Genomic DNA, 27,226 nt, shown 5'->3' with positions numbered 1-27,226 from the left:
TTTGTATACTAAAATCTCTATACATCTGAAAGGAGGATCTATCAGATAATGATTGAATAGACTTTGAGTTTTATTGTGAAGAATGATAATAAAAATAATAATTTAGATTATTATAGTGAATGTAGTTAATATTAATATAATAATTAATAAATCTATAGTAAAAAAGAAAAGAAAAAAAAGAAAAAAAAGAAAAGAAGAATATTTCAACGAGCATATTTGATGAGCTGCGGTATTAGATCATTCATAAGATAGTATAGAGGAAGGGAAACAGATAATACTACCTCAATTAGTTTAGAGGGGGAACCAAAAGTACCAGTGTCCCCACAGAGCACTTTAATGAGCTGGGGTACAAATTAATTCATAATATAGTGTGGAGGAAAAGAGACAGAGATTATTCTGCCTTAATTGTGTATTATATTATTAGTATTCACTAGTTTAATTATTTGGACTTGTTTATAAAAAGAAAAAAAGAAAAGAAAGAGAGTTATGTAAATGGTTTCTGCCTGCACTTTGTGCAGAGCCGTGTGTAATGCTATTATAATTGTGTGAGGCTGTGCAAAAGAACCCCATTAGTGATGCTATAAAGAAAGGTGGAAACATAAATTAAGAATTGATGTGACTATGTGTTAAGGACAAAATAACCTTCGTAAGTAATATGGATAGTTAGGTGTATAATAATGTAAGGGTGACCCAGGTGTAATCATAACATAACAGGGATATTAGTACCTGGTAATTTGTGCAGATTATAAAGTAAGTGAGAATAGTGTGAAAATGTGGCACAGATCGGGAAGAGGGGAAGGGAATGAATTACCTAACCATTTAATTTGTGATAATGGGTGCTCAGAATAGTAAAACCAGGAGTCACGTGACTAGTGACTGGTATTTAAATAGTTGGTGTATAACTGTGTGAGAGTCCAAAAAAGAGAATATGTATTGTTAATTAGACCTAACCTTCTGATGACAGTGATTGTTGTCAATGATATTATAATAATCAGGATATACCTAAATCACTTTGGAAGGAAAGCTCCGAAATTAATGTTATCATTGAGGCCCTCCGGATTGAGAGCCCCAAGTTTAAAAGTCCATTCACATTCCCTCTGTAGTAGGCTATTGGTAAGATCACCTCCTCTGTTCCCTAACTTAACTTGTTCAAGGCCATATATTTTGAAATTCAACCAAGATCCATCATGTTCAAAATGGAAATGACGTGCCACTGAAGTCAGTTTTTTAAATTTTGTCAGATCCTTTGCAGCATTCCTTATTGAGCCAATATGCTCCAAAATACGTTGTTTGAAAGGTCTGCTTGTCATCCCTACGTAACGCTTGTTGCACTCACATGTTATACAGTAGACTACAGCTTCTGTATTACAATTGATGAAGTGTTGGGATCTTATGTCCTTTCCAAAGCGATCCCTGATTGTGTCTGTTTGTTTTATCCATTTGCAGGCCTTGCAGTGTCCGCATGGGAAGGTTCCCACAGTTTTAGATTTTGTAGTTGGGACCCGTTTAAAGTGACTTGAAACCAACTGATCCCTCAAATTCCGGGATCTTTTCCAACTCATAGAGACATGAGGGCCTAATCTTTCGGCTAGAACAGGGTCTAATTGAAGAATGCCCCAATGTTTTTGAATTGCCTCTTTAGCTTGATGCCATTGACGACAAAACCTCCCAACAAAGCGTAAGGTGCCTTTCTCTTCCGGTTTAGATTCCTTTGTTGAAAAAATTATTTTTTCTCGGTTTAAATTCCGAACACTATTGCAGGCTTTTTTACAGAAGTCTTACTATACCCTCTTTCATGAAGCCTTCTTGTTAGGTCCTTACTTTGTTCAGAGAAGAGTACATCATCTGAACAATTCCTCCTCAGTCGGAGGAATTCCCCTTTCGGAATATTCTTAATAGTGGATGGTAGATGCGAACTGGCATGATGTAAAAGTGAATTTGTTGAAGTTTCTTTCCTATATAGCTTGGTAGAGATCATGCCTTCCTGGTTTTTATATATCAATAGATCCAAAAAGGGGAGTTCCTGTTGACTGATGTCATGAGTCAAATGTATGTTGAGTTGATTATTGTTAAGGTGTTCAATGAACAACAGAAGTAATTGAATGTCACCTTCCCAGATCATCAGAATATCATCAATGTATCTGATCCACATTATGATATTAGAGGTGAAATTGTCATTCTGATCCGTAAACACGTATTGCTTCTCCCACCATCCTAGAAAAATATTAGCGTATGTGGGAGCACATGCTGCTCCCATGGCGGTTCCACGTGTTTGTAAGTAGAACCTATCATTGAACAGAAAAAAATTGTGATATAATATGAACTGGAGAAGGTCAGCTATGAAAGCATGAAAATCCTCATAGCCCTCTGTTTTCATGAAATAGTTCACTGCCTCTAGACCTATTTTGTGGTCAATGGATGTGTACAATGCCTCCACATCTAGGGAGACTAGGAACTGATTTTCCTCTAACCGTATGCCATGTAATTTGCGTAGAACGTCCGACGTGTCCCGGACATAGGATGGAAGGGACTGTACGTGATGCCTGAGATGTGTGTCTACAAAAATGCTCGCTTTTTCTGTTAGAGCACCAATGCCCGAAACAATAGGCCTCCCAGGTGGTGTGATTAAGTTTTTATGAACTTTTGGGAGCAAATAGAAGGTTGGTATCCGTGGGTGTTCATTTTGAAGAAATGCAAATTCATGAGAGGTAATGATGCCATCCTTCAGGGCATTATTGATCTTTTTATTGTAGATATTTCTAAAATCCTCTAAGGGATTGAAAAGGAGTCTTTTGTAACATGTGGGATTGTCCAGTTGCCGATAGGCTTCCTGTAAGTATTTAGTTTGAGGCCATAGGACCACATTGCCTCCTTTATCAGATGGCTTTATTATTGTATCATTCCATGATTGTATATCTTGAAAGGCTAATTTTTCTTTTTTCGTTAGGTTTGAGTTACGGGGGTAAGTGGGTTTTTTTGCATGAATTATATCAAATTCTTTAGATACAGCCTTAATGAAGATCTGTATCTCAGGGCTTGTGTGTTCTGAGGGAAAAAAGGAAGACTTTTTCCTAACTATTGGTCTAGTTGCCACCTCCCATTCCTGGTCCTTAGGCATTGAGTTTTCTTGCTCTAAATCCATCAAGGCCTCAAGGGCTTCAGATTCCAGGGTAGCCAGATCTTCACCCACCAACAAGGTAACCAGGTTTTCACCTGCTTGGATCGAGGAGTGATCCTTTTGGGTTCCATGATTTTGATTATAGAATTTGGTGAGAAGCAATTTTCTGCCAAACAATTTAAGGTCCTTCTCCCATTCAAATCTGTTAAAATTCGTGGTTGGAGAATATGTAAGACCTTTGCCCAAAATAGATAGATGGTCATCGCTTAATTGATGTTCTGACAGATTAATCACTTTAAGTTTAGATGATGGTTCCTCCTCAGTATCCATTGAAGAGAGGTGGGCTGTTATCTCTTCCTTGTGTTGCGTATAGGTTGTCTCCTTGATGGAGGGGAATCCCATTGTTGTCGTCGGTATCCCCTTTCGTTTTCTTTTTGCCCTCCTTGTTTTCCTTCTTTTTGTCTCCCCCTCTTTCCTTTCGTGAAATCCCCTAAAAAAGAGGGAGAATTGGAGGAATTGGGATTGAAGTTGTAACTAGAGGCGTTGTGACTCGTCCTATAGTTTGTCACCTGTGTCCCCTCAGTACCAGATTCTAAGTCCTCGGTCCCTGATGTCTCCGTCTCCGAGGATGAATATTTGTCTGAATTTTTAGGAGGATATGGTTTCCACACTTGTTTATGCCACTTAAATATTTTCCCAGAGGCGAAATCCCTTCTATCTCTTATGAATTTATTCTTTTTTCTATCCACAATAGTTTGTTCATAGGTTTTGATATCAACCTTATGTTTCTCAAAACAACGTTGGAATTGTAAATCCTTTTCCCAGGGTTCAAGTTTCTTGCTGAGTTCTTCTAAATCTCGTTCACACCTTTCTAATATAAGGTTATTGTGTTTCATCAAGATGTGAATAAGGTCATTTGAGCATTTCAGGAGAGCATTCTCCCATTCACTCTTTAGTCCTTCGCTTGCTAGTTCGAACGTGGGAAAAACTCTAGGTCTCAACCCCCTAGGAACAATTTTGTTCTTGATATAATTTTCAAGTGTGATGAGATCCCAGTTGGTTCTGACCTGTTTCTGTAGTGTCTGTTTAAGTCGCGTGAACTCTCCCTCCCAACTTATATGGGGTTCCTGATTATCGATATTACTGGGGAAGATATCTTCCAGATTATCACTCGTAGCTCTTTTAAATGTCAGTTCCTGTTTTAAGTTGAAGCTCATTCTGCTCCCACAATCTGTATTTGTGGAATAGTATGAAAAGGCAAATAGCAAATTCTTGAAAAAAGAGAGAATTTCAAGATTTAAGCATAAAGAGTCATATACTTTGGTCCGTGCTGGCCCTCCGAGAAAGACTGTGACCAGTCCAAAAATGCACTAGTAAGAAAGGGAGGTTTGTGGACGGCCGCACAGGAAAAACTGTAAATTATATTGTTAACTCAGAAAAACTGACACTCACGGGATATATTTTCCCTTAATTGGTCAATAGTGTACCACCACCAATTGGTATATTGGTAACTACGATTTTGACGGTCAGTGGTGCTCCCAAGGGTATAGAAACATATATCAGAACAAGGAAGGCTTTTAGAAAAGACAAAAGATGACCCTGGTAGGGAGCACTCTTATCTGAGATAACACAAAAAGTAATTTTGTAAAGGAAACAATCATAAAATATAACAATTTATTGGTATGCCTTAAAAAATACTAATTTATTAATTAAATATATATGATCTTGAGCGAAAAATGTTTCTTTGAAAAATATATATATTATTTTGAAGATGGCCTCAGCCTCAATAATTAAATGAATATAAGGTCCGTCTTATTTGGTGATTCCCTTAACACAATACGTTGGGGATCGAAGTGGTAAAAAATTGAAAGGTGTGACCATCATCTAATCAGTCATATAGCCCATACATAAGTTTCACAGGGCAATTGGTTTGAATCATGGGTCACTAATACGTAACTTCGATTGGGTCACCTGTACATCAGTACAAGTCCTGAAAGTCAGCACGAAATATCTGTGGAGCTGTTAGTGGTGGGCATAAGTGAGTTATCCACCCACCTGGTGATATTTCCACCTGTATGAAAAATTATAATGATAGTTATGGTTGTTCACATTCGTTAATTGCAGAGGTTTGTAACTCAACCCGAGATTTATAAATGACACATCAGTTCAATAAGATTGCAGTAATTCTCTTTAAGCTGTACATACTCTCCAAAATGCACATTCTTAGAGCATTATTGTGCTCATAGCAAATGGCACAAGTATCGCAATTAATCACCGGTTATCAGACAGTATTGATAACGATTTAGGCACTAGATAGAGATGTGTATAGTGGCCAAGATACAGGTGTGAATGCCCTTCTGCTGTTCTCTCGTCATGCCAATTGGTATAGGACGAGGAATGAGAGAGGGCAAGTGCACCCAACTAGGCCAGAAGAAAGAAAGAGGAGGTATCAAGCAGAGTGACCTGCGGTAGGTACTCCCTGATGCCCTTGGAACAGGCAGTGCAGAGAGTATTAAACCTACACTAAGGTCTCATATGCGGTACACTCCTTAAATTCCTAATTGTACTGTAGGTATTCTTACAGAACAAATATATACCATTTCTCACAATGAGAGTGTCTGAATTTCATTGATGTGCTGAATAAAAGAAACCGCGTTTTTTTGTATGGTTGTTACCGGAAAAGGCAAAGCACTAAAACTTGCACTTGGTCTCTCCAACCATACACTCATAGAAGTATTCTTTGCTTGGTCACAAATGTATATATCACAGATGAAACAACAATTAGCTCAATGTTACTATGTTAAGTTGAACATTGAAGTTAAGCTAAGTGGCAAGTGCTGTGGTCCTAATGTGATAATTGAAACACAAATTTGTTGGGATTAACTGATATTCATGAACAGCTGTTCCCCTTTGTGTGGATACTTCCGCAGTTAATACTATATGATCTTATGCAGTAATATTGATCAGCAACCAATTGACACTTTAGTTGATAATATCTATCCTACTCCCATTGATGCATGATACCATATAAGAAAAAAAGAAATTTCCAGCAATAGAGAAGAAAAACGTATGCAGACTTATTGAAATTAACTGATATTAATGAACAATTATTCCCCCTTGTGCAGATATATCTTAGGCAACAGGGTAGCAGTTTGAAAGATAGTGTTGCTGCTGCTGTACTTTGCAAATGATACAATGTGATCTTGTGCAGTTTATATTGTTCAGCAACCAAATGACACTTTAGATGATAGTATCAATCCTGCTACAATTAGTGCATATTACCACGTGGGGAAAAAATAACATTTCCAGCAATTGAGAAGAAAACAGTGTGCATAATATGTATCAGGTGTCAAGTAAAATTTAGCAGCATGCAGGAGAATCTATGTGGTTTGATCATACAGTTACCACTCCTGAAGCTGGCCTCGGAGAGGAGGGGAAATGCCGCCCCAGGATCCCGTGCAAGAATGTCCTCACGATCGGGGGCTTACTCCGACTCGTTGGCCGTACAGAGACTCGCCTGCCAAGGCTGCTCTGATCAGCGGCGGATAGCCGCTTCCTCCGCTTGCGCTACCACAGTGCTGACTGTGACTGACGGACCCGTGAGTCACGTGTGCGCACCACGTGACTCACCCAGTATTCCTTTCCTGACGTACGTTTCGCAATGCTTGATCACAGGTGATTCAGTCGCCTGTTGGCTGTGTTTATAAAGGGAAAATACTCTCCATTCACAGCTTAAAGTGATTAATTCAATCCGTTCAACTACCGGTAATTACTCTCACTGTGTACAGAATTGATTAGCGGGTTTAAATCCCAGAAACAGTTCTATATCTGACAGGAAGAGCTATACGAGAAATAGATGATTAAATAAACATGAATACATACAGGTGAGAAGGTTAAGAAAAATAAATTAAGAAAAAAGTGATAATGGTTTTATAAATTAAATTATTTTTATATTTATCTATATATCATGATCAAAAAATTGGAAAAATTGATTGATGAATTTAGTACCAGTATTAAAGTATCATTTTCATATAGTAATGAGTATGTTAAATTTATATACTAATAATTATGTTAAATTTGTATACTAAAATCTCTATACATCTGAAAGGAGGATCTATCAGATAATGATTGAATAGACTTTGAGTTTTATTGTGAAGAATGATAATAAAAATAATAATTTAGATTATTATAGTGAATGTAGTTAATATTAATATAATAATTAATAAATCTATAGTAAAAAAGAAAAGAAAAAAAAAAAGAAAAGAAGAATATTTCAACGAGCATATTTGATGAGCTGCGGTATTAGATCATTCATAAGATAGTATAGAGGAAGGGAAACAGATAATACTACCTCAATTAGTTTAGAGGGGGAACCAAAAGTACCAGTGTCCCCACAGAGCACTTTAATGAGCTGGGGTACAAATTAATTCATAATATAGTGTGGAGGAAAAGAGACAGAGATTATTCTGCCTTAATTGTGTATTATATTATTAGTATTCACTAGTTTAATTATTTGGACTTGTTTATAAAAAGAAAAGAAAGAGAGTTATGTAAATGGTTTCTGCCTGCACTTTGTGCAGAGCCGTGTGTAATGCTATTATAATTGTGTGAGGCTGTGGAGCTAGGCCCGGTCGGGGCACGCCTTCGTAAGTTCATCCACAAGTGGGTTCACTCCCTGTTGGATCCCTGGGCAATAGATATTGTGTCTCAGGGATACAAGCTGGACTTTGAGGAGATGCCCCCTCACCGACGGCCCTGCAGGCTTCCCCCCACGAGAGGAAAATAGGATTAACTGCAATTCACAAATTGTATCTTCAACAGGTGGTGGTCAAGGTTCCCCTCCTTCAACAAGGAGGGGGTTATTATTCGACTATGTTGTAGTCCCGAAACCGGATGGTTCGGTCAGACCCATATTGAATTTAAAATCCTGAACATATACCTGAAAAGGTTCAAGTTCAAGATGGAATCGCTAAGAGCGGTCATCGCAAGCCTGAAAGGGGGAGATTTTATGGTGTCTCTGGACATAAAGGAGGCATACCTTCATGTCCCCATTTATCCACCTCATCGGGCATACCTCAGAATTGCGGTATGGAATTGTCATTACCAATTTCAGACACCAAGGTAATGGCGGAAATGATGGTGCTCCTGCAGAAGCAAGGTGTCACTATTATCCCGTGTCTAGGCATGATCCTAGATACAGACCAGAAAAGGGTTTATCTCCAATAAAGAGAACTCAGGAGCTCATGACACTGGGTCAGGAATCTATTAAAACCAAAACAGGTGTCAGTGCATCACTGCACTCGAGTCCTGGGAAGGATGGTGGCATCATACGAGGCCATTCCCTTCGGCAGGTTCCATGCGAGGACCTTCCAATGAGACTTACTGGACAAGTGGTCCGGATCACATCTTCAGATGCATCGGTTAATCACCCTGTCCCCCAGGGCCAGGGTGTCACTCCTGTGGTGGCTGCAGAGTTCTCAACTTCTAGAGGGACGCAGATTCGGAATTCAGGACTGGGTTTTGGTGACCACGGACGCTAGCCTCCGAGGGTGGGGAGCAGTCACACAGGGAAGAAATTTCCAAGGTCTGTGGTCAAGTCAAGAGACTTGCCTTCACATCAGCATCCTGGAACTAAGGGCCGTATACAGCGCCCTACGTCAAGCGGAGCACTTGCTTCGCAACCAACCGGTTCTGATTCAGTCAGACATCACCGCAGTGGCTAATGTGAACTGCCAAGGCGGCACAAGGAGCAGAGTGGAGATGGCAGAAGCCACCAGAATTCTTCGCTGGGCGGAGAATCACATAAGCGCTCTGTCAGCAGTGTTCTTCCCGGGAGTGTACAACTGGGAAGCAGACTTCCTCAGCAGGCACGACCTCCACCCGGGAGAGTGGGGACTTCATCAAGAAGTCTTCACGCAGATTGCAAGTCGGTGTGAACTGCCACAGGTGGACATGATGGCATCCCGCCTCAACAAAAAGCTACAGAGGTATTGCGCCAGATCAAGAGACCCTCAGGCGATAGCTGTAGACGCACTAGTGACACTGTGGGTGTTCCAGTTGGTTTATGTATTCCCTCCTCTTCCTCTCATACCCAAGGTGCTGAGAATCATAAGAAAAAGAGGAGTGATAACAATACTCATTGTTCCGGATTGGCCAAGAAGGACTTGGTATCCAGATCTGCAAGAAATGCTCACAGAGGACCCATGGCCTCTGCCTCTAAGACAGGACTTGTTGCAACAGGGGCCCTGTCTGTTCCAAGACTTACCGCGGCTGTGTTTGACGGCATGGCATTGAACGCCGGATCCTAGCAGAAAAAGGCATTCCGGATGAGGTTATTTGTCACAACTGAGGGCCTAAGCTGACAGGAGGAATCCTCAGTTGTAGGGGCTGAGGTGACACTAAACTTCGAAGGTTTAATCAGACCCCTAGACATATGAATGAGATGTAGGAAGGTGGCCCGAAATCATGACCATGACAACCAGGTTTTAAAAGTCAATAACAGTTTATTAGCAGAACTCCATGTATACACAGCAGTAGTAAATGAATGACTGTAAACAGTAGCTTAGGATAGAACAGTTCCTGGATACTATGGGTTTGGCAATGGCCACAGGGTACTGGTAGCAGTAGGTACAGTTCTTAATGTCCCAGAGATGGAATGTCCTTACCAGACCCGTCCGTAGTAGAAAGAGTAGCCAAGGAACACACCAGCAGATGTATCACTGGAAGCTGATAGCGCTGTAGTTGGAGTAGCTGCTGTGGGTGCTGGTTGGAACCAGCCAGGTGTTAATACATGGAGTGGATGCTGGATGGAACCAGCCAAATAGTAGAATGAAGCTAGGGAGCGATGATATAGGAAATGATGATATGCAGGTACCGATGGTTTGTGGGTACCGATGGTATGTAGGTATCCGCTGGAGAAGCACCGGCACTTTAAGGAATGCAGATCACTGCTGGAAGCTGACCGCTGGAAGCAGAAGGATCTGTAGCTGGAAGCTGGAGTAGTCACAGAGGACTGCAGAGTCAGGCTGCACCGCAAGGTGGTAAGCTGGTGTGGGTCTCTTCGTGGTAACTGGAGACAGGAGCTGGAAACCTGGAATAAAACAACCACAGGAGAGAGAGACTGGAAACAAGGTTTGACAACCAAAGCACTGACGATTTCCTGGTGCAGGCTCAGTCCCTTTATACCCTTAGGTGTACAGGGATTGGATGACTAATTAGGCAGACTTCAGCAGAGCTATTGATTGGAGGTCAGGATCATGTGACTAGAACTAAGATAGCTGCGCCCATACCGGCCAGTGGAGGGAAAGCTTGTTTGTAACACCACATGGAGATTCCTCTGTAATGGCGGCGGTGAACACAGAGAACGCCGACTTGCTTCTCAACCTTCAGCATGGACGTGTTAGGGTCTCCTGTCCTGTGCTGCCACGTCGTCATGGCAACCGGGAGACAAGTGCTAGCAGAGTAACCTGAGCGCAGCTGATACTCCGGTTCGGGTCTTTTGCTGTGCAGTGGTTACAGGCTCTGTGCATGGCAGGGGATCCAGTGCTGGTTTTTGTGCTCACAGTCTGTGAGGTCTGAGTGGGGCGTGGACAGCACCTGCTTTATAAACCCTCTTCTCAGGTTAAGCAGATATTGCTGAATCTTTGTTGGTTAGTCAGTTTCTGAAAGTTAGCCAGTACTGTGTAACTTTGTATTTGTTTGTTGCTTACTGCAAATAGGCCTTGGGATTTGGTACTACACTCTGCCAATCCAGACCTAGCAGTAAGACTGGAGTCAGTTGTTTAACTTGCTGGGGTTCTTTTGCTACTCTGTGAACCCAGCAAGTTTGCGGCTGTACTCTCAGACTTGCATGCCAAAATCCTTTCTCACTGTGCAAGGTGTTCAGGTGTCAGCTTAGTGGCAGTAAGCTGAACCAGTGCACTGCAAGTGAGGACTAGGATTGTGGAGACTCTCCTTGTGTCTATTATTCCATCTCTGACCAAGGAGTTTACTGCCACACCCGTTGGTAACCCTTTAGGGTTTTGCTGTTGCCCTTAGCAACAGCATTTCGGGTTCTCTACGTATTAAAACACAACATCTCGCTTCTTTCCATCTGAACATTTCTAATACTAGGGAGACACCCAGTTTCTTAGCCTCTGGGCTTCTCTGTTCACTTTGTGTTTATTTTGTTACCCTATCACCTTCTGTGTACGTAATGTCATATTCCCCAGTCTGTCTGTGAGTTCATTTGTTTTGCATCCCTCTCCGTTCAGACACCAGTACATTCCTGCAGGCACTGGTGTGCATAACATATTCAGCAGCCAAATACTCCTGTTGAAATTTTGTGGGAATATGGAGCATACCCCTCAAAATACTTTGCAACAGGTGGTCGATCAGGTGCAGGTCTTGACTCGACAATTTAATGATTTGTCCATTAAAATGCACACCTCCCAGGCCGCTGGCGGAGCTCCCGCAGCAGCAGCACCTTCAGGGGTTAAGGAGCCGAAAGTAAATCTCTTGGATCGTTTTTCTGGAGATCGCTCGCAGTTCTTTTGTTTCAAGGAGAGCTGCAAGCTATATTTCCAGCTTAGGCCTCAGTCTTCTGGGTCGGAGATTCAGCGGGTGGGCATAGTGATTTCCTTGCTACAAGGAGACCCACAGGTCTGGGCATATGGGTTGCAGCCTGACTGTCCGTCGCTTAAAAGTGTTGATGCTTTTTTTACGGCACTGGGCATGTTGTATGATGACCCTGACAAGACGGCCTCAGCCGAGGCTCAGATTTCGATCCTTAAGCAAGGGCGAAGGCCAGTTGAGGTTTACTGTACGGAGTTTCGGAGGTTGGCCCATGATACCCAGTGGAATGACCCAGCCCTGAGACACCAGTACCGAAGAGGTCTTTCTAACCAGATAAAAGACCAACTGGTACAATATCCCTTTCCTGATAGCTTGGATCAGCTCATGCAGTTATCCATCCGGGTGGATAGACGGCTGAGAGAGCGTAGGCTTGAAAGGGAGACCGAGGTTTCCTTCTTTCCCAAGGGAACCTCAGACTCTGAGGAATTTTCCGAGGAGCCTATGCAGATTGGGGCTACCCGCCTCTCCTCGCGTGAGAAGACGCGGAGGAGACAGCAGGGGTTGTGTTTGTACTGTGGGAATAAAGGTCATGTGGTAGTATCATGCCCAGAAAAGCCAGAAAACTTCAGGGCCTGAGGGTGATGGGAAATATCCTGTCAGGCCAGAAGTCAGAATTTCCCAAGAAGACTTTTATCATTCCGGTGACCTTGAAGATCCTCGGTCAAACTGTCAAGACTGAGGCCTTTGTGGACAGTGGGGCCGACTGGGTTTTTATGGACGCCAATTCGCCCTGAAACACTCTGTTCCCTTAGTACCCCTGGCATCGGAAATTGAGATCTGTGGGTTAAACGGGGAACCATTATCCCAGGGTAAAATTACCTCTTGCACTAGCCAGATTTCTTTGTTTATTGGAGCCACACACTCTGAAGAATTGTCCTTTTATGTGACTGTCTGTACTTTTGCCCCATTGGTGTTGGGGTTACCCTGGTTAAGGGCCCCCAATCCTCAATTTGACTGGGTCTCTGGGGAGATTCTTAGTTGGGGTACGGATTGTTTCAGGAGTTGCTTGAGCCTTCCAGTCAGGCTTTCGCAGCTAAGTTTGCCAGGATTGCCAGGATGTTATGCAGATTTTGCGGACGTGTTCTCCAAAAAAGTTGCAGAGGTACTACCTCCCCATCGCCCCTATGACTGTGCCATTGATTTGTTGCCGAATGCTAAGCTTCCCAAGAGCAGGTTGTACTCCCTGTCACGTCCTGAGACTCAGGCTATGGCAGAGTACATTCAGGAGAACTTGGCTAAGGGATTTATCAGACCTTCACAGTCTCCAGTTGGGTCGGGGTTCTTCTTCGTGGGTAAAAAGGATGGTTCGTTGCGACCCTGCATCGACTTCAGGGAATTGAACCGTATCACGATTAAAAACTCATACCCACTGCCTCTCATTTCGGCCTTGTTTGACTAGCTTCGTACTGCCACCATTTTTTCTAAGATTGACCTACGCGGTGCTTACAATCTAATCCGAATAAGAGAGGGGGATGAATGGAAGACTGCCTTTAATACCCACTCAGGGCATTATGAATATTTGGTGATGCCTTTTGGGCTCTGTAATGCCCCGGCAGTCTTCCAGGATTTCATGAACGATGTGCTCAGGGAATATTTGGATAGATTCTTAGTTGTATACTTAGATGACATCCTAATCTTCTCCCATTCCCTGGAGGAACATCGGAAGCATGTACGCTTAGTCCTCCAGAAACTCAGAGACCACCGGCTTGGGACGAAGCTGGAGAAGTGCGAATTTGAAGTTCAGCAAATCGCATTTCTAGGATATATTATCTCCCCAGAAGGTTCCCAAATGGAGGGTTCCAAGGTACAGGCAGTCCTGGATTGGGTGCAGCCCACTAGTTTGAAGGCGCTTCAGCGTTTTCTGGGCTTTGCAAATTTTGATAGACGATTTATCACTGGATTTTCATCTATAGTGGCGCCCTTGGTGGCACTCACTAAGAAAGGGGCGGATGTTGCTCACTGGTCTTGTGAGGCCAAAGCAGCTTTTGCCTGTCTCAAAAGGGCATTTGTCTCAGCCAAGGTGCTGCGACACCCAGATCCAGAGCGTCCTTTTGTGGTGGAGGTGGATGCCTCTGAGATGGGTATTGGGGCAGTGCTCTCTCAGATGGGAGTGTCTTATAATCGCCTTCATCCCTGTGCTTACTTTTCCCGTAAATTTTCGCCTGCCGAGATGAATTATGACGTGGGTAACCGGGAATTGTTGGCTATTAAGGATGCACTCGAGGAGTGGAGACACTGGCTTGAGGGGGCTAAGTTTGTGGTCTCAATTCTCACCGACCATAAGAATTTGGCATATTTAGAGTCAGCGTAGCGTCTCAATGCCAGGCAGGCACGATGGGCTTTGTTTTTTGCTCGCTTTAATTTTTTGATAACATATCGCCCTGGGTCAAAAAACATCAAGGCTGATGCGCTCTCGCTGAGTTTTGCTCCAATCCAGGAGACCACCGAGGAGCCATTGCCCATTGTGTCCCCATCATGTATTAAAGTGGGCATTACCCAGGACCTCTTGTCATTAGTCCTTAGAGCACAGGAGCAGGCTCCTCCAGACCTTCCGGTAGGTCTTTTGTTTGTGCCTCCTAGGTTAAGACAGCGAGTGTTCCTGGAATTCCATGCCAAGAAGTCGGCAGGTCACCCGGGTATTGCCAGAACTCGGAAGTTGCTATCTAGGGCGGTGTGGTGGCCCTCGGTGGCTAAGGATGTGGATCAGTGGGTTCGGGCATGTGACATCTGTGCCCGAAATAAGACTCCTAGAGGGGTTCCTGTTGGCCCATTACATCCACTCTCTATTCCATCTAAGCCATGGACCCACATTTCAATGGATTTTGTGGTGGACTTGCCCAAATCCTCGGGAGTGACAGCCATCTGGATTGTCGTTGACAGGTTTTCGAAGATGGCACACTTCGTTCCACTGGTTGGGCTGCCATCGGCCAGACGCCTGTCTGAATTATTTATGCTGCATGTTGTGCGCCTCCACGGGTTGCCACTTGATGTGGTCTCTGACCGCGGATCCCAGTTTGTGGCCAAATTCTGGAGGGCATTTTGTTCCGATCTCCAGATTTCTGTCAGCTTGTCGTCAGGCTACCATCCGCAGTCTAATGGGCAGACTGAAAGGGTGAACCAGTCCTTGGAGCAGTTCCTCAGGTGTTATGTCTCCAAGTGTCAGACTGACTGGGTTGCTCATCTGTCCATGGCGGAGTTTGCCTATAACAACGCGGCTCACTCTGCTACAGGGATCTCTCCCTTCCTTTGTGTGTATGGGCATCATCCTAAGGCCAATTCTTTTGTCCCCCTGGATTCCACGCCTGGTGGTTCCTCTGTGGTTTCGGTCCTTAGAGGTATTTGGAGGAAAGTGAAGAAAGCCCTTGTGTCTGTGTCATTAGTGACCAAAAGGGTTTTTGATAAGCGGAAAAGACCCTGCAGCTTCAAATTAGGAGACTTCGTCTGGTTGTCTACCAAGAATTTGAAGTTGAGACAGCCATCTCATAAGTTAGGCCCCCGGTTCATCTGCCCTTATAAGATCACCAGGGTTATCAATCCGGTGGCATTTCAGTTAGATCTGCCCCGTTCTTTGGGTATCAATAAAACATTCATTGTTCCCTTTTAAAACGGGCGATTAGTAATCCTTCTTCCAGTGGAAGACCTTCCCCTCTTTCTGATACGTGGCCAGAGGGAGTTTGTTGTTGAAAGGATTCTTGACTGCAAGATGGTTCGGGGTCGGCTGTCATTTTTGGTGCACTGGAAGGGGTATGGCCCGGAGGAGCGGTCGTGGGTGCGCAGTTGTGATCTTCATGCCCCCAGACTGATACGCTCTTTCTTCTCGCAGTTCCCCGATAAACCCGGTGGTAGGGGTTCTTTGACCCCTCGTCAGAGGGGGGGGGGTACTGTTAGGGTCTCCTGTCCTGTGCTGCCACGTCGTCATGGCAACTGGGAGACAAGTGCTAGCGGAGTAACCTGAGCGCAGCTGATACTCCGGTGCGGGTCTTTTGCTGTGCAGTGGTTACAGGCTCTGTGCACGGCAGGGGATCCGGTGCTGGTTTTTGTGCTCACAGTCTGTGAGGTCTAAGTGGGGCGTGGACAGCACCTGCTTTATAAACCCTCTTCTCACATTAAGCAGATGCTGCTGAATCTTTGTTGGTTAGTCAGTTTCTGAAAGTTAGCCAGTACTGTGTAACTTTGTATTTGTTTGTTGCTTACTGCAAATAGGCCTTGGGATTTGGTACTACACTCTGCCAATCCAGACCTAGCAGTAAGACTGGAGTCAGTTGTTTTACTTGCTGGGGTTCTTTTGCTACTCTGTGAACCCAGCAAGTTTGCGTCTGTACTCTCAGACTTGCATGCCAAAATCCTTTCTCACTGTGCAAGGTGTTCAGGTGTCAGCTTAGTGGCAGTAAGCTGAACCAGTGCACTGCAAGTGAGGACTAGGATTGTGGAGACTCTCCTTGTGTCTATTATTCCATCTCTGACCAAGGAGTTTACTGCCACACCCGTTGGTAACCCTTTAGGGTTTTGCTGTTGCCCTTAGCAACAGCATTTCGGGTTCTCTACGTATTAAAACACAACATATCGCTTCATTCCATCTGAACATTTCTAATACTAGGGAGACACCCAGTTTCTTAGCCTCTGGGCTTCTCTGTTCACTTTGTGTTTATTTTGTTACCCTATCACCTTCTGTGTACGTAATGTCATATTCCCCAGTCTGTCTGTGAGTTCATTTGTTTTGCATCCCTCTCCGTTCAGACACCAGTACATTCCTGCAGGCACTGGTGTGCATAACAGGACGGCCGTGGCCGCAGTAGGTGATGGGTGCCACATACCCTGTATACATATGGAGATGATGCCCGAGGCCTCGTCGGCAGGTGACGCCATGCCAGTCGCCCGGGCATAGAAGGACAACATCCACGGATGAGACATGACGTATGAATGCTAGCAACACAGCTGGGAACCGGGCCTAGGACGCTGGGACAGCCTTAGGAGACACCTGAAAGGTAAATAATGGCGTCCAGATACCCGGATCGTGACATTATTCCTATGCTGATAAAAGCTAGGAAGGACGTAACGGCTAAACATTATCACCGTATATGGCGAAAATATGTTGCTTGGTGTGAGGCCAGGAATGCCCCCAAGAAGGAATTCCAGCTGGGCCGTTTCCTTCACTTCCTACAGGCGGGAGTGACTTTGGGCCTAAAATTGGGTTCCATTAAGGTCCAGATTTCGGCCCTGTCTATTTTCTTTCAAAAAGAACTGGCTTCTCTGCCTGAAGTTCAGACGTTTGTAAAGGGAGTACTGCATATTCAGCCGCCTTTTGTGCCCCAAGTGGCACCTGGGGATCTTAACGTGGTGTTGAGTTTCCTGAAGTCACACTGGTTTGAACCACTTAAAACCGTGGAGTTAAAATATCTCACGTGGAAGGTGGTCATGCTATTAGCCTTGGCTTCGGCTAGGCGTGTGTCGGAATTAGCGGCTTTGTCACATAAAAGCCCCTATCTGGTTTTCCATATAGACAGAGCAGAATTGCCGTCCCGTCCACAATTTCTGCCAAAAGTGGTGTCATCTTTTCATATGAACCAACCTATTGTGGTGCCTGTGGCTACTCGTGACTTGGAGGATTCCGAGTTACTAGATGTGGTCAGGGCTTTGAAGGTTTATGTAGCCAGAACGGCGAGAGTCAGGAAAACTGAGTCGCTGTTTATCCTGTATGCATCCAACTAGCTGGGTGCTCCTGCTTCAAAACAAACTATTGCTCGCTGGATCTGTAACACGATTCAGCAGGCTCATTCTGCGGCTGAATTGCCGCTGCCAAAATCAGTAAAAGCCCACTCCACAAGGAAGGTGGGCTCTTCTTGGGCGGCTGCCCAAGGGGTCTCGGCATTACAGCTTTGCCGAGCAGCTACTTGGTCAGGTTGGAACACTTTTGCAAAGTTTTACAAGTTTGATACCCTGGCTGAGGAGGACCTCGTGTTTGCTCATTCGGTGCTGCAGAGTCATCCGCACTCTCCCGCCCGTTTGGGAGCTTTGGTATAATCCCCATGGTCCTTACGGAGTCCCCAGCATCCACTAGGACGTTAGAGAAAATAAGATTTTACTTACCGGTAAATCTATTTCTCGTAGTCCATAGTGGATGCTGGGCGCCCGTCCCAAGTGCGGACTTCTTCTGCAATACTTGTATATAGTTATTGCTTAAATAAGGGTTATGTTATGGTTGCATCAGGGTTGATCTGATGCTCCGTTGTTGTTCATACTGTTAACTGGGTAAGTTTATCACAAGTTATACGGTGTGATTGGTGTGACTGGTATGAGTCTTGCCCTGGATTCCAAAATCCTTTTCTTGTACTGTCAGCTCTTCCGGACACAGTTTCTCTAACTGAGGTCTGGAGGAGGGACATAGAGGGAGGAGCCAGAGCACACCAGTATCCAAATTCTTTCTTAAAGTGCCCTGTCTCCTGCGGAGCCCGTCTATTCCCCATGGTCCTTACGGAGTTCTCAGCATCCACTACGGACTACGAGAAATAGATTTACCGGTAAGTAAAATCTTATTATTTTTATATATTTCTTGGAAAATACTATATATACTGTAACACTGTAGGGGTGCAAGGCGCCTTTTCCTGGGGAATATGGCAGCACGCAGCAGCTGAGGAACAACACAAGTCCAGTTTCTGGTACAACTGGCCCCGGCCAGTTTTATTGAAACAGAAAATAAAACAAAACACCAAAAGAAAATACCTTGCCTCTCCGGCACTAACTAAACACAGGATATTCCTAACTGTCACTAAACAAAACAAAGAGTTCTCCAGTAAATACTGTATAGCTCACTTGTACCAGAAAGCGTGTCTCTTCCACACAGATCCTGCAGCCTTCCCAGGCAGTCTGCCCATACTAATCAGACTAGCAGCCCTATAACACTCTTACACAGCTGAAACCCTGATTAGCCCTCTGTGAGGCCAAAGACCCGAACTGGGCCCAATGTCTAGAACTCTCCTTATCTCTCTCTTAGAGCCTATACTCAGCTTTTCCAGCAAACTGAAAAGGTTCTGACAAAACCAAAAGCATTTTTCCTAGAAGTTAACACTTTCTAAAACATGTAAGACAAGAACCTGGGACAAACATACCTGCCTTCAAACACTATCCCAGTGTTCTTGTCACATATCCCCCTCCCCTGTTTCGACCTAGGAGCCGGAACACTTGTAGCCCCCAAACAGAAGATGCGAGACAATGCATCTGCGTTGGCCAACTGTGTTCCCGGTCTATGTTCGACAGTAAACTTAAAGTCCTGCAACGCTAGAAACCATCTAGTTACACGAGCATTCTTGCCTCTATTTACATCCATCCATTTTAAAGGGGCATGGTCTGTCACTAGTCTGAATTGTCTACCCAAGAGGTAATATCTCAAGGTATCTAGTGCCCACTTAATGGCCAAAGCCTCCTTTTCCACAATGGCATACCTTTTTTCATGCTCATTGAGTTTCCTACTCAAATAAATGATAGGGTGTTCGTCCCCATCTCTGGTTTGGGACAGCACAGCCCCTATCCCTACCTCTGAGGCATCTGTCTGTACCACAAATTCTTTTGAAAAATCTGGTGTTATCAATACCGGTTGTGAACACAAAGCCACTTTTAACGCTTGGAACGCTTTTTCTGCATCAGGGTTCCATTTCACCATATTTGACTGCTTCCCTTTGGTAAGGTCCGACAACGGCACCGCCGTGGTTGCAAAATTGGGAATAAACTGTCTATAGTATCCAGTTATTCCCAAAAAAGCCCTTACCTGTTTTTTATTCACTGGACGAGGCCAGTTTTGAATAGCATCAATTTTATTCAATTGGGGCCTAATCAGACCTCTGCCTATGGTGAAGCCCAAGTATTTGACCTCCTCCATTGCGAGGCAGCACTTCTTTGGGTTAGCAGTTAACCCTGCCTCTCTAATTGAGTCCAGTACTGCTTGTACTTTAACCAAATGGGACCCCCAGTCTGTACTGTGAATTACCACATCATCCAAATAGGCAGCTGCATGTTTTCTATGGGGCCTCAAAATTTTATCCATTGCCCATTGAAAGGTTGCTGGAGCCCCATGCAACCCAAAGGGTAACATCTTGTACTGGTACAGCCCCTCCGGAACCGAAAAGGCTGTTTTTTCTTTTGCGCCCTCAGATAAAGGTATTTGCCAGTAACCTTTGGTCAGGTCCAACAAGGTGAGAAACCTGGCTGTTCCCAGCCTTTCTATAAGCTCGTCCACACGGGGCATGGGGTATGCGTCAAACTTGGACACCTCATTTAACTTACGAAAGTCATTACAGAAGCGTATGCTACCGTCGGGCTTCGGGATGAGAACTATGGGACTGGACCACTCACTGTTAGATTCCTCTATGACTCCAAGTTCTAACATGGTTTTAACTTCTTTAGAAACAGCTTCTCGCTGAGCTTCCGGAATCCTATATGGCTTTAAATGGACCCTGACCCCTGGTTCTGTGACAATGTCATGTTTTATTATGGTCGTTCGGCCAGGCAGCTCTGAAAATATTTCCCTATTTTGGATGAGAAATTCTTTAATCTGATTTTTCTGACCAGCTGATAATGTCTCTGACACCTTCACTGCGGGGAGCAACCGAGGTGAAGACACCGAAGGGCAAGGCTCCGCTGACAGAGACAACCTATCTTTCCAGGGTTTAATTAAGTTAACATGATAAATTTGTTCAGGTTTTCTCTTTCCAGGCTGGTATACTTTGTAATTAACCTCATTCACTTTTTCCCTAATCTCAAACGGACCCTGCCATTTAGCTAGGAACTTGCTTTCCACAGTGGGTACCAAAACAAGAACTCTATCTCCAGGAGCAAATTCCCGTATCTTGGCACTCCGGTTGTATACCCTCTGTTGAGCACTTTGGGCCTGTTCCATGTGCTCTCTGACAATAGGTACCACGGCTGCAATCCTATCCTGCATTTGTGATACATGTTCAATAACGCTTCTATAAGGAGTGGGCTGTCCTTCCCACGTCTCTTTGGCAACGTCCAACAGCCCTCTGGGGTGTCTACTATACAACAAATCAAATGGAGAAAACCCCGTAGAGGACTGAGGAACTTCTCTGATGGCCATTAACAAGTAGGGCAACAAACAATCCCAATTTTTCCCATCTTTATCAACCACCTTTTTTAACATACTTTTTAATGTTTTATTAAACCTTTCCACCAACCCATCAGTTTGGGGATGGTAAATAGACGTCCGGAGGTGAGTGACCTTAAATAATTTGCACAATTCTTTCATGACCTTTGACATAAATGGAGTACCTTGGTCAGTCAAAATTTCTTTTGGTATTCCCACTCTACTAAAAACCTGCACCAGCTCCCTAGCTATCGCCTTGGTTGTGATAGTGCGTAAAGGGACAGCCTCAGGATATCGAGTGGCATAGTCCATTATTACCAGGATATACTGATGGCCCCGAGCGGACTTTAACAAGGGCCCCACGAGATCCATGGCTATTCTGTCAAACGGGACCTCTATAATAGGCATGGGAACTAGTGGGCTCCTGAAATGGGGTCTAGGGGCATGATACTGGCATTCAGGACAGGAAGAACAATATTCAGACACTTCTTTATAAACCCCTGGCCAAAAGAACCTTTGTAAAACTCTTTCAGTGGTTTTTTCTGCCCCTAAATGTCCTGCTGTAACGTGACTATGAGCTAAATCTAGTACCGTTCTCCGATAAGGCTGGGGTACTACCAGCTGTTCTACCACATCCTCACCCTTTTTGACAATGTGGTACAAGAGCTCATTGCAGATGGCCATGTGGGGATACGTAACCCTGTCACCTGGTACCACAGGCTCCCCATTAACAATCTTAACATTCTCTCTAGCCTTTATCAAGGTAGGATCCTTTAACTGTTCAGATGCAAACAGATCCTTTTTTACCTCCAGGTCAGGCACGCTTTCGTTTCCAACCACTATGTCTCTGTTCCCAGCAAGAGGGTCCTCACTGGACTCCTCATCTGTCACTTCCCCAGCCAAACTGGCAAAAGGCAAAGGGTCAGTAAGTTCCGAAGACACACGTACATCCATACAATCACCGGCATTATCAACTGGCTCTTCACTTCTCACATCTGTTGATAAACGTGATTCCCACAGTTTCCAAAAATGAGGAAAATCCCTCCCTATTATGGCCTTATGCACCAAGGTGGGGACCAGTCCTACTTTAACCATTGCTGACCCACAACAAGTTTCTATATTCACTTCAGCAGTGACATAATACTGGGTATCCCCATGTATGCAAGTTACCCCAATAGGTATTTGCTGGACCTTTAAGGGGTTCACTAACCCAGCTTTCACGAGGGTAACTAAACTTCCTGAATCTAGCAAGGCCTCTACCCGGTTACCCTCTAAGAACACATCACACATTTGTTTTTCCAGCACAGGTGAAGGTACCACAGTACAGGCTAACCTAGCAAAGAAAGACATTCTGCGACATTCAAAGGCAGCATCACATTGAATGGGTTCTTGCATGACTGGGCAATTGGCAATAACATGACCTGGCATACCACATCTAAAACATTTAACCACACGATTATCAACCCGTTTGGGCAACATAGACCGTTCTAGCCCCATTGGCCTGTCTCCAGGGCCAGTGTTTACAGTCTCTCCAGCCTTGCGTTCTCTTAACCGCCCAGCAACGTTTTCCCATGGAACAGTCTTACCAGTCTTTACTGAAGGGCGCTGTCGAGGATCTATGGGTTGCTGGGTGGTCATCAGTAGTTCCTCTGCTGCCAAATACCGCTCTACCATGTCCACTAATTGGTCAGCAGTACCCGGGTTTCCATGGCTCACCCACTTGCGCAGGACCATGGGCAAAGATCTCAAGTAGCGGTCCATGACGACTCTTTCAACCATCTGGGGACCAGTTAATGTCTCTGGCTGTAGCCATTTTTTTGTTAGCTGAATAAGGTCGTGCATCTGAGAGCGCGGAGGCTTCTCCATGTCGTACACCCAACGGTGCACCCGTTGTGCTCGTACTGACAGCGTGACTCCCAGGCGGGTCAGGATCTCAGTCTTTAGTTTATCATAGTCCCGAGCCTCAGCAGGGCTTAAATCAAAGTACGCTTTTTGGGGCTCACCTGACAGAAAAGGTGCCAGCAGACTGGCCCACTGTGCTTTTGGCCAGTTCTCACGCTCTGCAGTCCTTTCAAACGTGGTCAAGTAGGCCTCCACATCATCAGCCTCTGTCATTTTCTGCAGGAAGTGACTGGCCCGTATAGAACTAGAGCTGGTCGGAGCACTGACGGCCATATCTCCAATCCGGGCTGCAAGGCTCTGCATCACTTCTGTTAAGGCCTCTCGCTGTAGTCTCCAATTTTCCTCCATTGCCACCTGCTGCTGTCTGTTGGCCTCCTGCTGAGCCGCTGTAGCTTGCAGCAAGGCTTTGAGCAGTTCCTCCATGTCGACAGACTTTTCAGGCGGCTTTATAGCTGCTTTCACCCAGGACATATATCAAATCCTCAGGGCAAGTCTCAGTAACATCACACTGAGCTGTATCTGCATAAGTCACCGTTTTCTGCAGGCCTCACAAAGCTGCTGCTTTCACTTATGCGCAGAACGGAGTGCTCGCATTCTCCACCAAGTTGTAACACTGTAGGGGTGCAAGGCGCCTTTTCCTGGGGAATATGGCAGCACGCAGCAGCTGAGGAACAACACAAGTCCAGTTTCTGGTACAACTGGCCCCGGCCAGTTTTATTGAAACAGAAAATAAAACAAACCCCAAAATAAAAATACCTTGCCTCTCCGGCACTAACTAAACACAAGATGTTCCTAACTATCACTAAACAAAACAAAGAGTTCTCCAGTAAATACTGTATAGCTCACTTGTACCAGAAAGCATGTCTCTTCCACACAGATCCTGCAGCCTTCCCAGGCAGTCTGCTCATACTAATCAGACTAGCAGCCCTATAACACTCTTACACAGCTGAAACCCTGATTAGCCCTCTGTGAGGCCAAAGACCCGAACTGGGCCCAATGTCTAGAACTCTCCTTATCTCTCTCTTAGAGCCTATACCCAGCTTTTCCAGCAAACTGAAAAGGTTCTGACAAAACCAAAAGCATTTTTCCTAGAAGTTAACACTTTCTAAAACATGTAAGACAAGAACCTGGGACAAACATACCTGCCTTCAAACACTATCCCAGTGTTCTTGTCACAATACATATAGTATTTAATACATGAACAACATAGTGCCTCAGTGCTATATTTTATTACTGTTTAATCACCAAGCATTACTACAAAGATACAAAAATGTGCACAACACAAGCCCTTTCTACTAAGCCTTGTAGAGAGATAAATTGGAAAAAGATAAAAGTACCAGGCACTCAGCTACTAACTGCTATGTTACAGGCTGACTTTGAAAATATGGCAGTTAGGCTGATACTTTATTCGCTGGTACTTTAACAAACAAAGGGGTAGACATTTGAAAAGGACAATAAAGCCGAAAAGATTTTTGATGTTTGGGAAAGTTATGTGGCCATATTGTCTCCACCTATGAAATCGCAGCTCCATGAATCCTTAACGAACAATCTGTGGTACATGACCAGGGTAGTGAGGAATGGGGGGGGGGAGGACCCTTCCATTGCCCTGTAGTGCCCTCCCTTTTCTGTCCTGGGGTGAGGGGGGACTGATGCGGACGCCATCTTCATTAATTTTTATTTATTTTTCCTTTTTTGGATTGTTGTATGTTTTGGGAAACTTAGTCACCTCACAGAAACAACTGTTTTACTGTAATAGTATGCTGACACTCTACCGTGCTATGGAGTTTATGCGCATTTTCTGTAGTGTTTGTATTTATTAATCTTTGGACCTGGACTGTAAAAAAGAAGTTGCCTGAATGGTGTCAATGGTTACAGTTTATTGTGATAAGCGAATGATATGTACACCTTCCTTAATGATGATTGTATTCTGTTTGCTGATATGTACATTGCTTCAATAAATACATATTTAAAAAAACAAAAAACAAACAAAGGGGTAAATGTAATAATCCTCGTTATGGGGTAGAAGTGGTATCAGCGCACATTCTGTGCACTGATACAGCTTCTCCCCCATGTGTTACAGTGGTGGAGTGTGAACAGTGACAGGGGCGCATATCGGCACTGCTATCTAAAAGATAGAAGGTGAGGCCAAATGCTGATAAGGCTATCAATCACCTTAAATAGTGCAACTCTGCAGCCTAAAAATTACCTTCTGATGAAATCGACTTGCCCTATGTCGGAGAAACGCTTTAAGGATAAGGGACGATAACCACATTATTGTGAGCCCTGACTACTGCATCTTCACAGCCGCAGCGCTGAACCAGCACCGTTACTATTATCCTCAGTTACCAGCTCCAGCCGTGGTGTGGGTTCCCCCCCTCCTCCCTTGCTGGGACGTTGTCCGCATCTGAACGCCGCACTTGTGATCACCGCATTGCCCAGAAGCCCTGGAAGCGGACCGTGCTTTACATCTACAGCGGTGAGCTACCATACTGTCAGATTGCGGCGGGGGGTTGTAGCCTACCCATTCGCTGTGGGAAGAAACAGTGGAACTTACACTCCATCTCAATACATGCTACACATCTTTTAAGAGGAATAAGTGGACCTGCTATGGTTCTATTACCTTGCTTATCAACCAACACCTGCTCGGTGGGACATTGAACATTTTCTCCTCTCAGTGGCATTGCGAACTTTTGCCTCTTTCCCACAATTATTTGGGAATACAACTATATAATAATGTCAGTTCAGTGGTCCCCTTCTGCGCGGTTTCATTCATTTAATTGTAAATGATTAGCATTTTGCATTTTAAGTTTTTTATGCAATAATAAATTGGCATTATATTATTCATGCGCTCTCTCTATTGTTTGATTGGTTCAGACATTATTGGTTTTGAGTATTAGGTGTTCAGAACACCTCCTGAGAGCAGCTATTGTATACCTACAGGTGTATGTGTATCTGTATTTTGTACAAATTTATTGCTTAATTAGGAGCGCTTGATTTATTTCTCTCTAGTGAGGATCATTTTACTAGGAAACCAGGCATATACAAAGCCTCCGATTGGAAAAATGTATTGTTACAGATTGGTAAACACTGACAGCATGGAGCTGAATTATATCAAACTTTACATAAATCTCAAATTTTTCCCTAGATTTAGTAATTACTTTATAATGTGTCAGCCTCCCTATGTCCTAAATTTGAAAATGTGTATTGTTAATAGAAATTGGAAGGGTAATTATTTCCAGGTGTCACACAGCTGCCATTTTGGCTTGGATATAAAAATTAAATTGGGATACCCTGACATCACCTTTGAAAAAGCTGCAATACTGTTGTAGTGAAACTCATCAAGTGGACCTATCTTGCTTACCCCAATTGGACCTTGCTATCTGAGGTGTTTGCCCGGATCAACCACAGCTGCTTCCAACATTTGTGATCCAGACTCTGCTCCTGAGGCTATCTGCTCCTAAGCCGTGTACTGGACCTAACCATCTACACCGTACAGTGGGAGGACCTCCACATTCATTTGTGCTATCTATGGAGGATATCATCTCTCTAGTGGTGAACTGGTGCCATAATTAAGGAGCCAACAATTCTCGGAATGACCCCCTTTATCTTTTTCTCGCAACAGAGCGATTAGTCGCTAATGCGCATGCGCAATGTCCGCAGTGTGACTGCGCCAAGTAAATTTGCTATGCAGTTAGGTATTTTACTCACGGCATTACGAGGTTTTTTTCTTCGTTCTGATGATCGTAATGTGATTGACAGGAAGTGGGTGTTTCTGGGCGGAAACTGGCTGTTTTATGGGTGTGTGTGAAAAAACGCTACTGTTTCTGGGAAAAACGCGGGAGTGGCTGGAGAAACGGAGGAGTGTCTGGGCGAACGCTGGATGTGTTTGTGACGTCAAACCAGGAACGACAAGCACCGAACTGATCGCAGATGCCGATAAGTCTGGAGCTACTCAGAAACTGCTAATAAGTGTCTATTCGCAATTTTGCTAGTCTTTCGTTCGCAATTTTGATAAGTTAAGATTCACTCCCAGTAGGCGGCGGCTTAGCGTGTGCAAAGCTGCTAAAAGCAGCTTGCGAGCGAACAACCCGGAATGAGGGCCTATAAGCGATAAGTTCCAGATGTTTATAGTTGTATTAAATCACTTTTCCTATGTCTCAGGTCTTCTGATTTCATTATAAATATTTGCATTTGTGTCTCATGCACAGTCTTGGAGGAATGATCAGGAGACCTCACCTTTAGCTGTACATCCACACAATCCCCCATCACTGGTGGCGGTCCAGTCAGAGAATAATCAATAGCAGCCACACTGTCAATCTTTGCGGTAACTAGAAGATACAATGTTAGCTTTAAAAATTATTCTTCAATATGAGTAAATACGACACTGTATATCAGCACACTTCTATCTACTCTGCTGTACTTCCACGCACACAATACTAAAAAAAAGTCAGTTGTGTACTGACCAGTCCAGAGACATGGTTGGAGAAGGTACATTAGTC

The 27,226-nt window shown here is 44.3% G+C and overlaps 1 protein-coding gene across 7 annotated transcripts in view; it reads right to left on the bottom strand.

Annotated features, from left to right (window-relative positions):
• Positions 1 to 27,226, bottom strand: part of LOC135055850 (bactericidal permeability-increasing protein-like) — a 203,603-nt gene that overhangs the window by 41,771 nt on the left and 134,606 nt on the right. For all 7 annotated transcript variants that reach the window (XM_063960386.1, XM_063960385.1, XM_063960388.1 and 4 more), the window contains one exon: positions 26,964 to 27,055. In XM_063960386.1, the coding sequence (XP_063816456.1) occupies positions 26,964 to 27,055 (92 nt within the window). The remainder of the gene's footprint in view (positions 1 to 26,963; positions 27,056 to 27,226) is intronic.

Source organism: Pseudophryne corroboree, chromosome 3 (assembly GCF_028390025.1).
Source record: "Pseudophryne corroboree isolate aPseCor3 chromosome 3, aPseCor3.hap2, whole genome shotgun sequence".
Classification (NCBI taxonomy): Eukaryota; Metazoa; Chordata; class Amphibia; order Anura; family Myobatrachidae; genus Pseudophryne; species Pseudophryne corroboree.
This window is presented reverse-complemented; position numbering and strand designations above follow the sequence as displayed.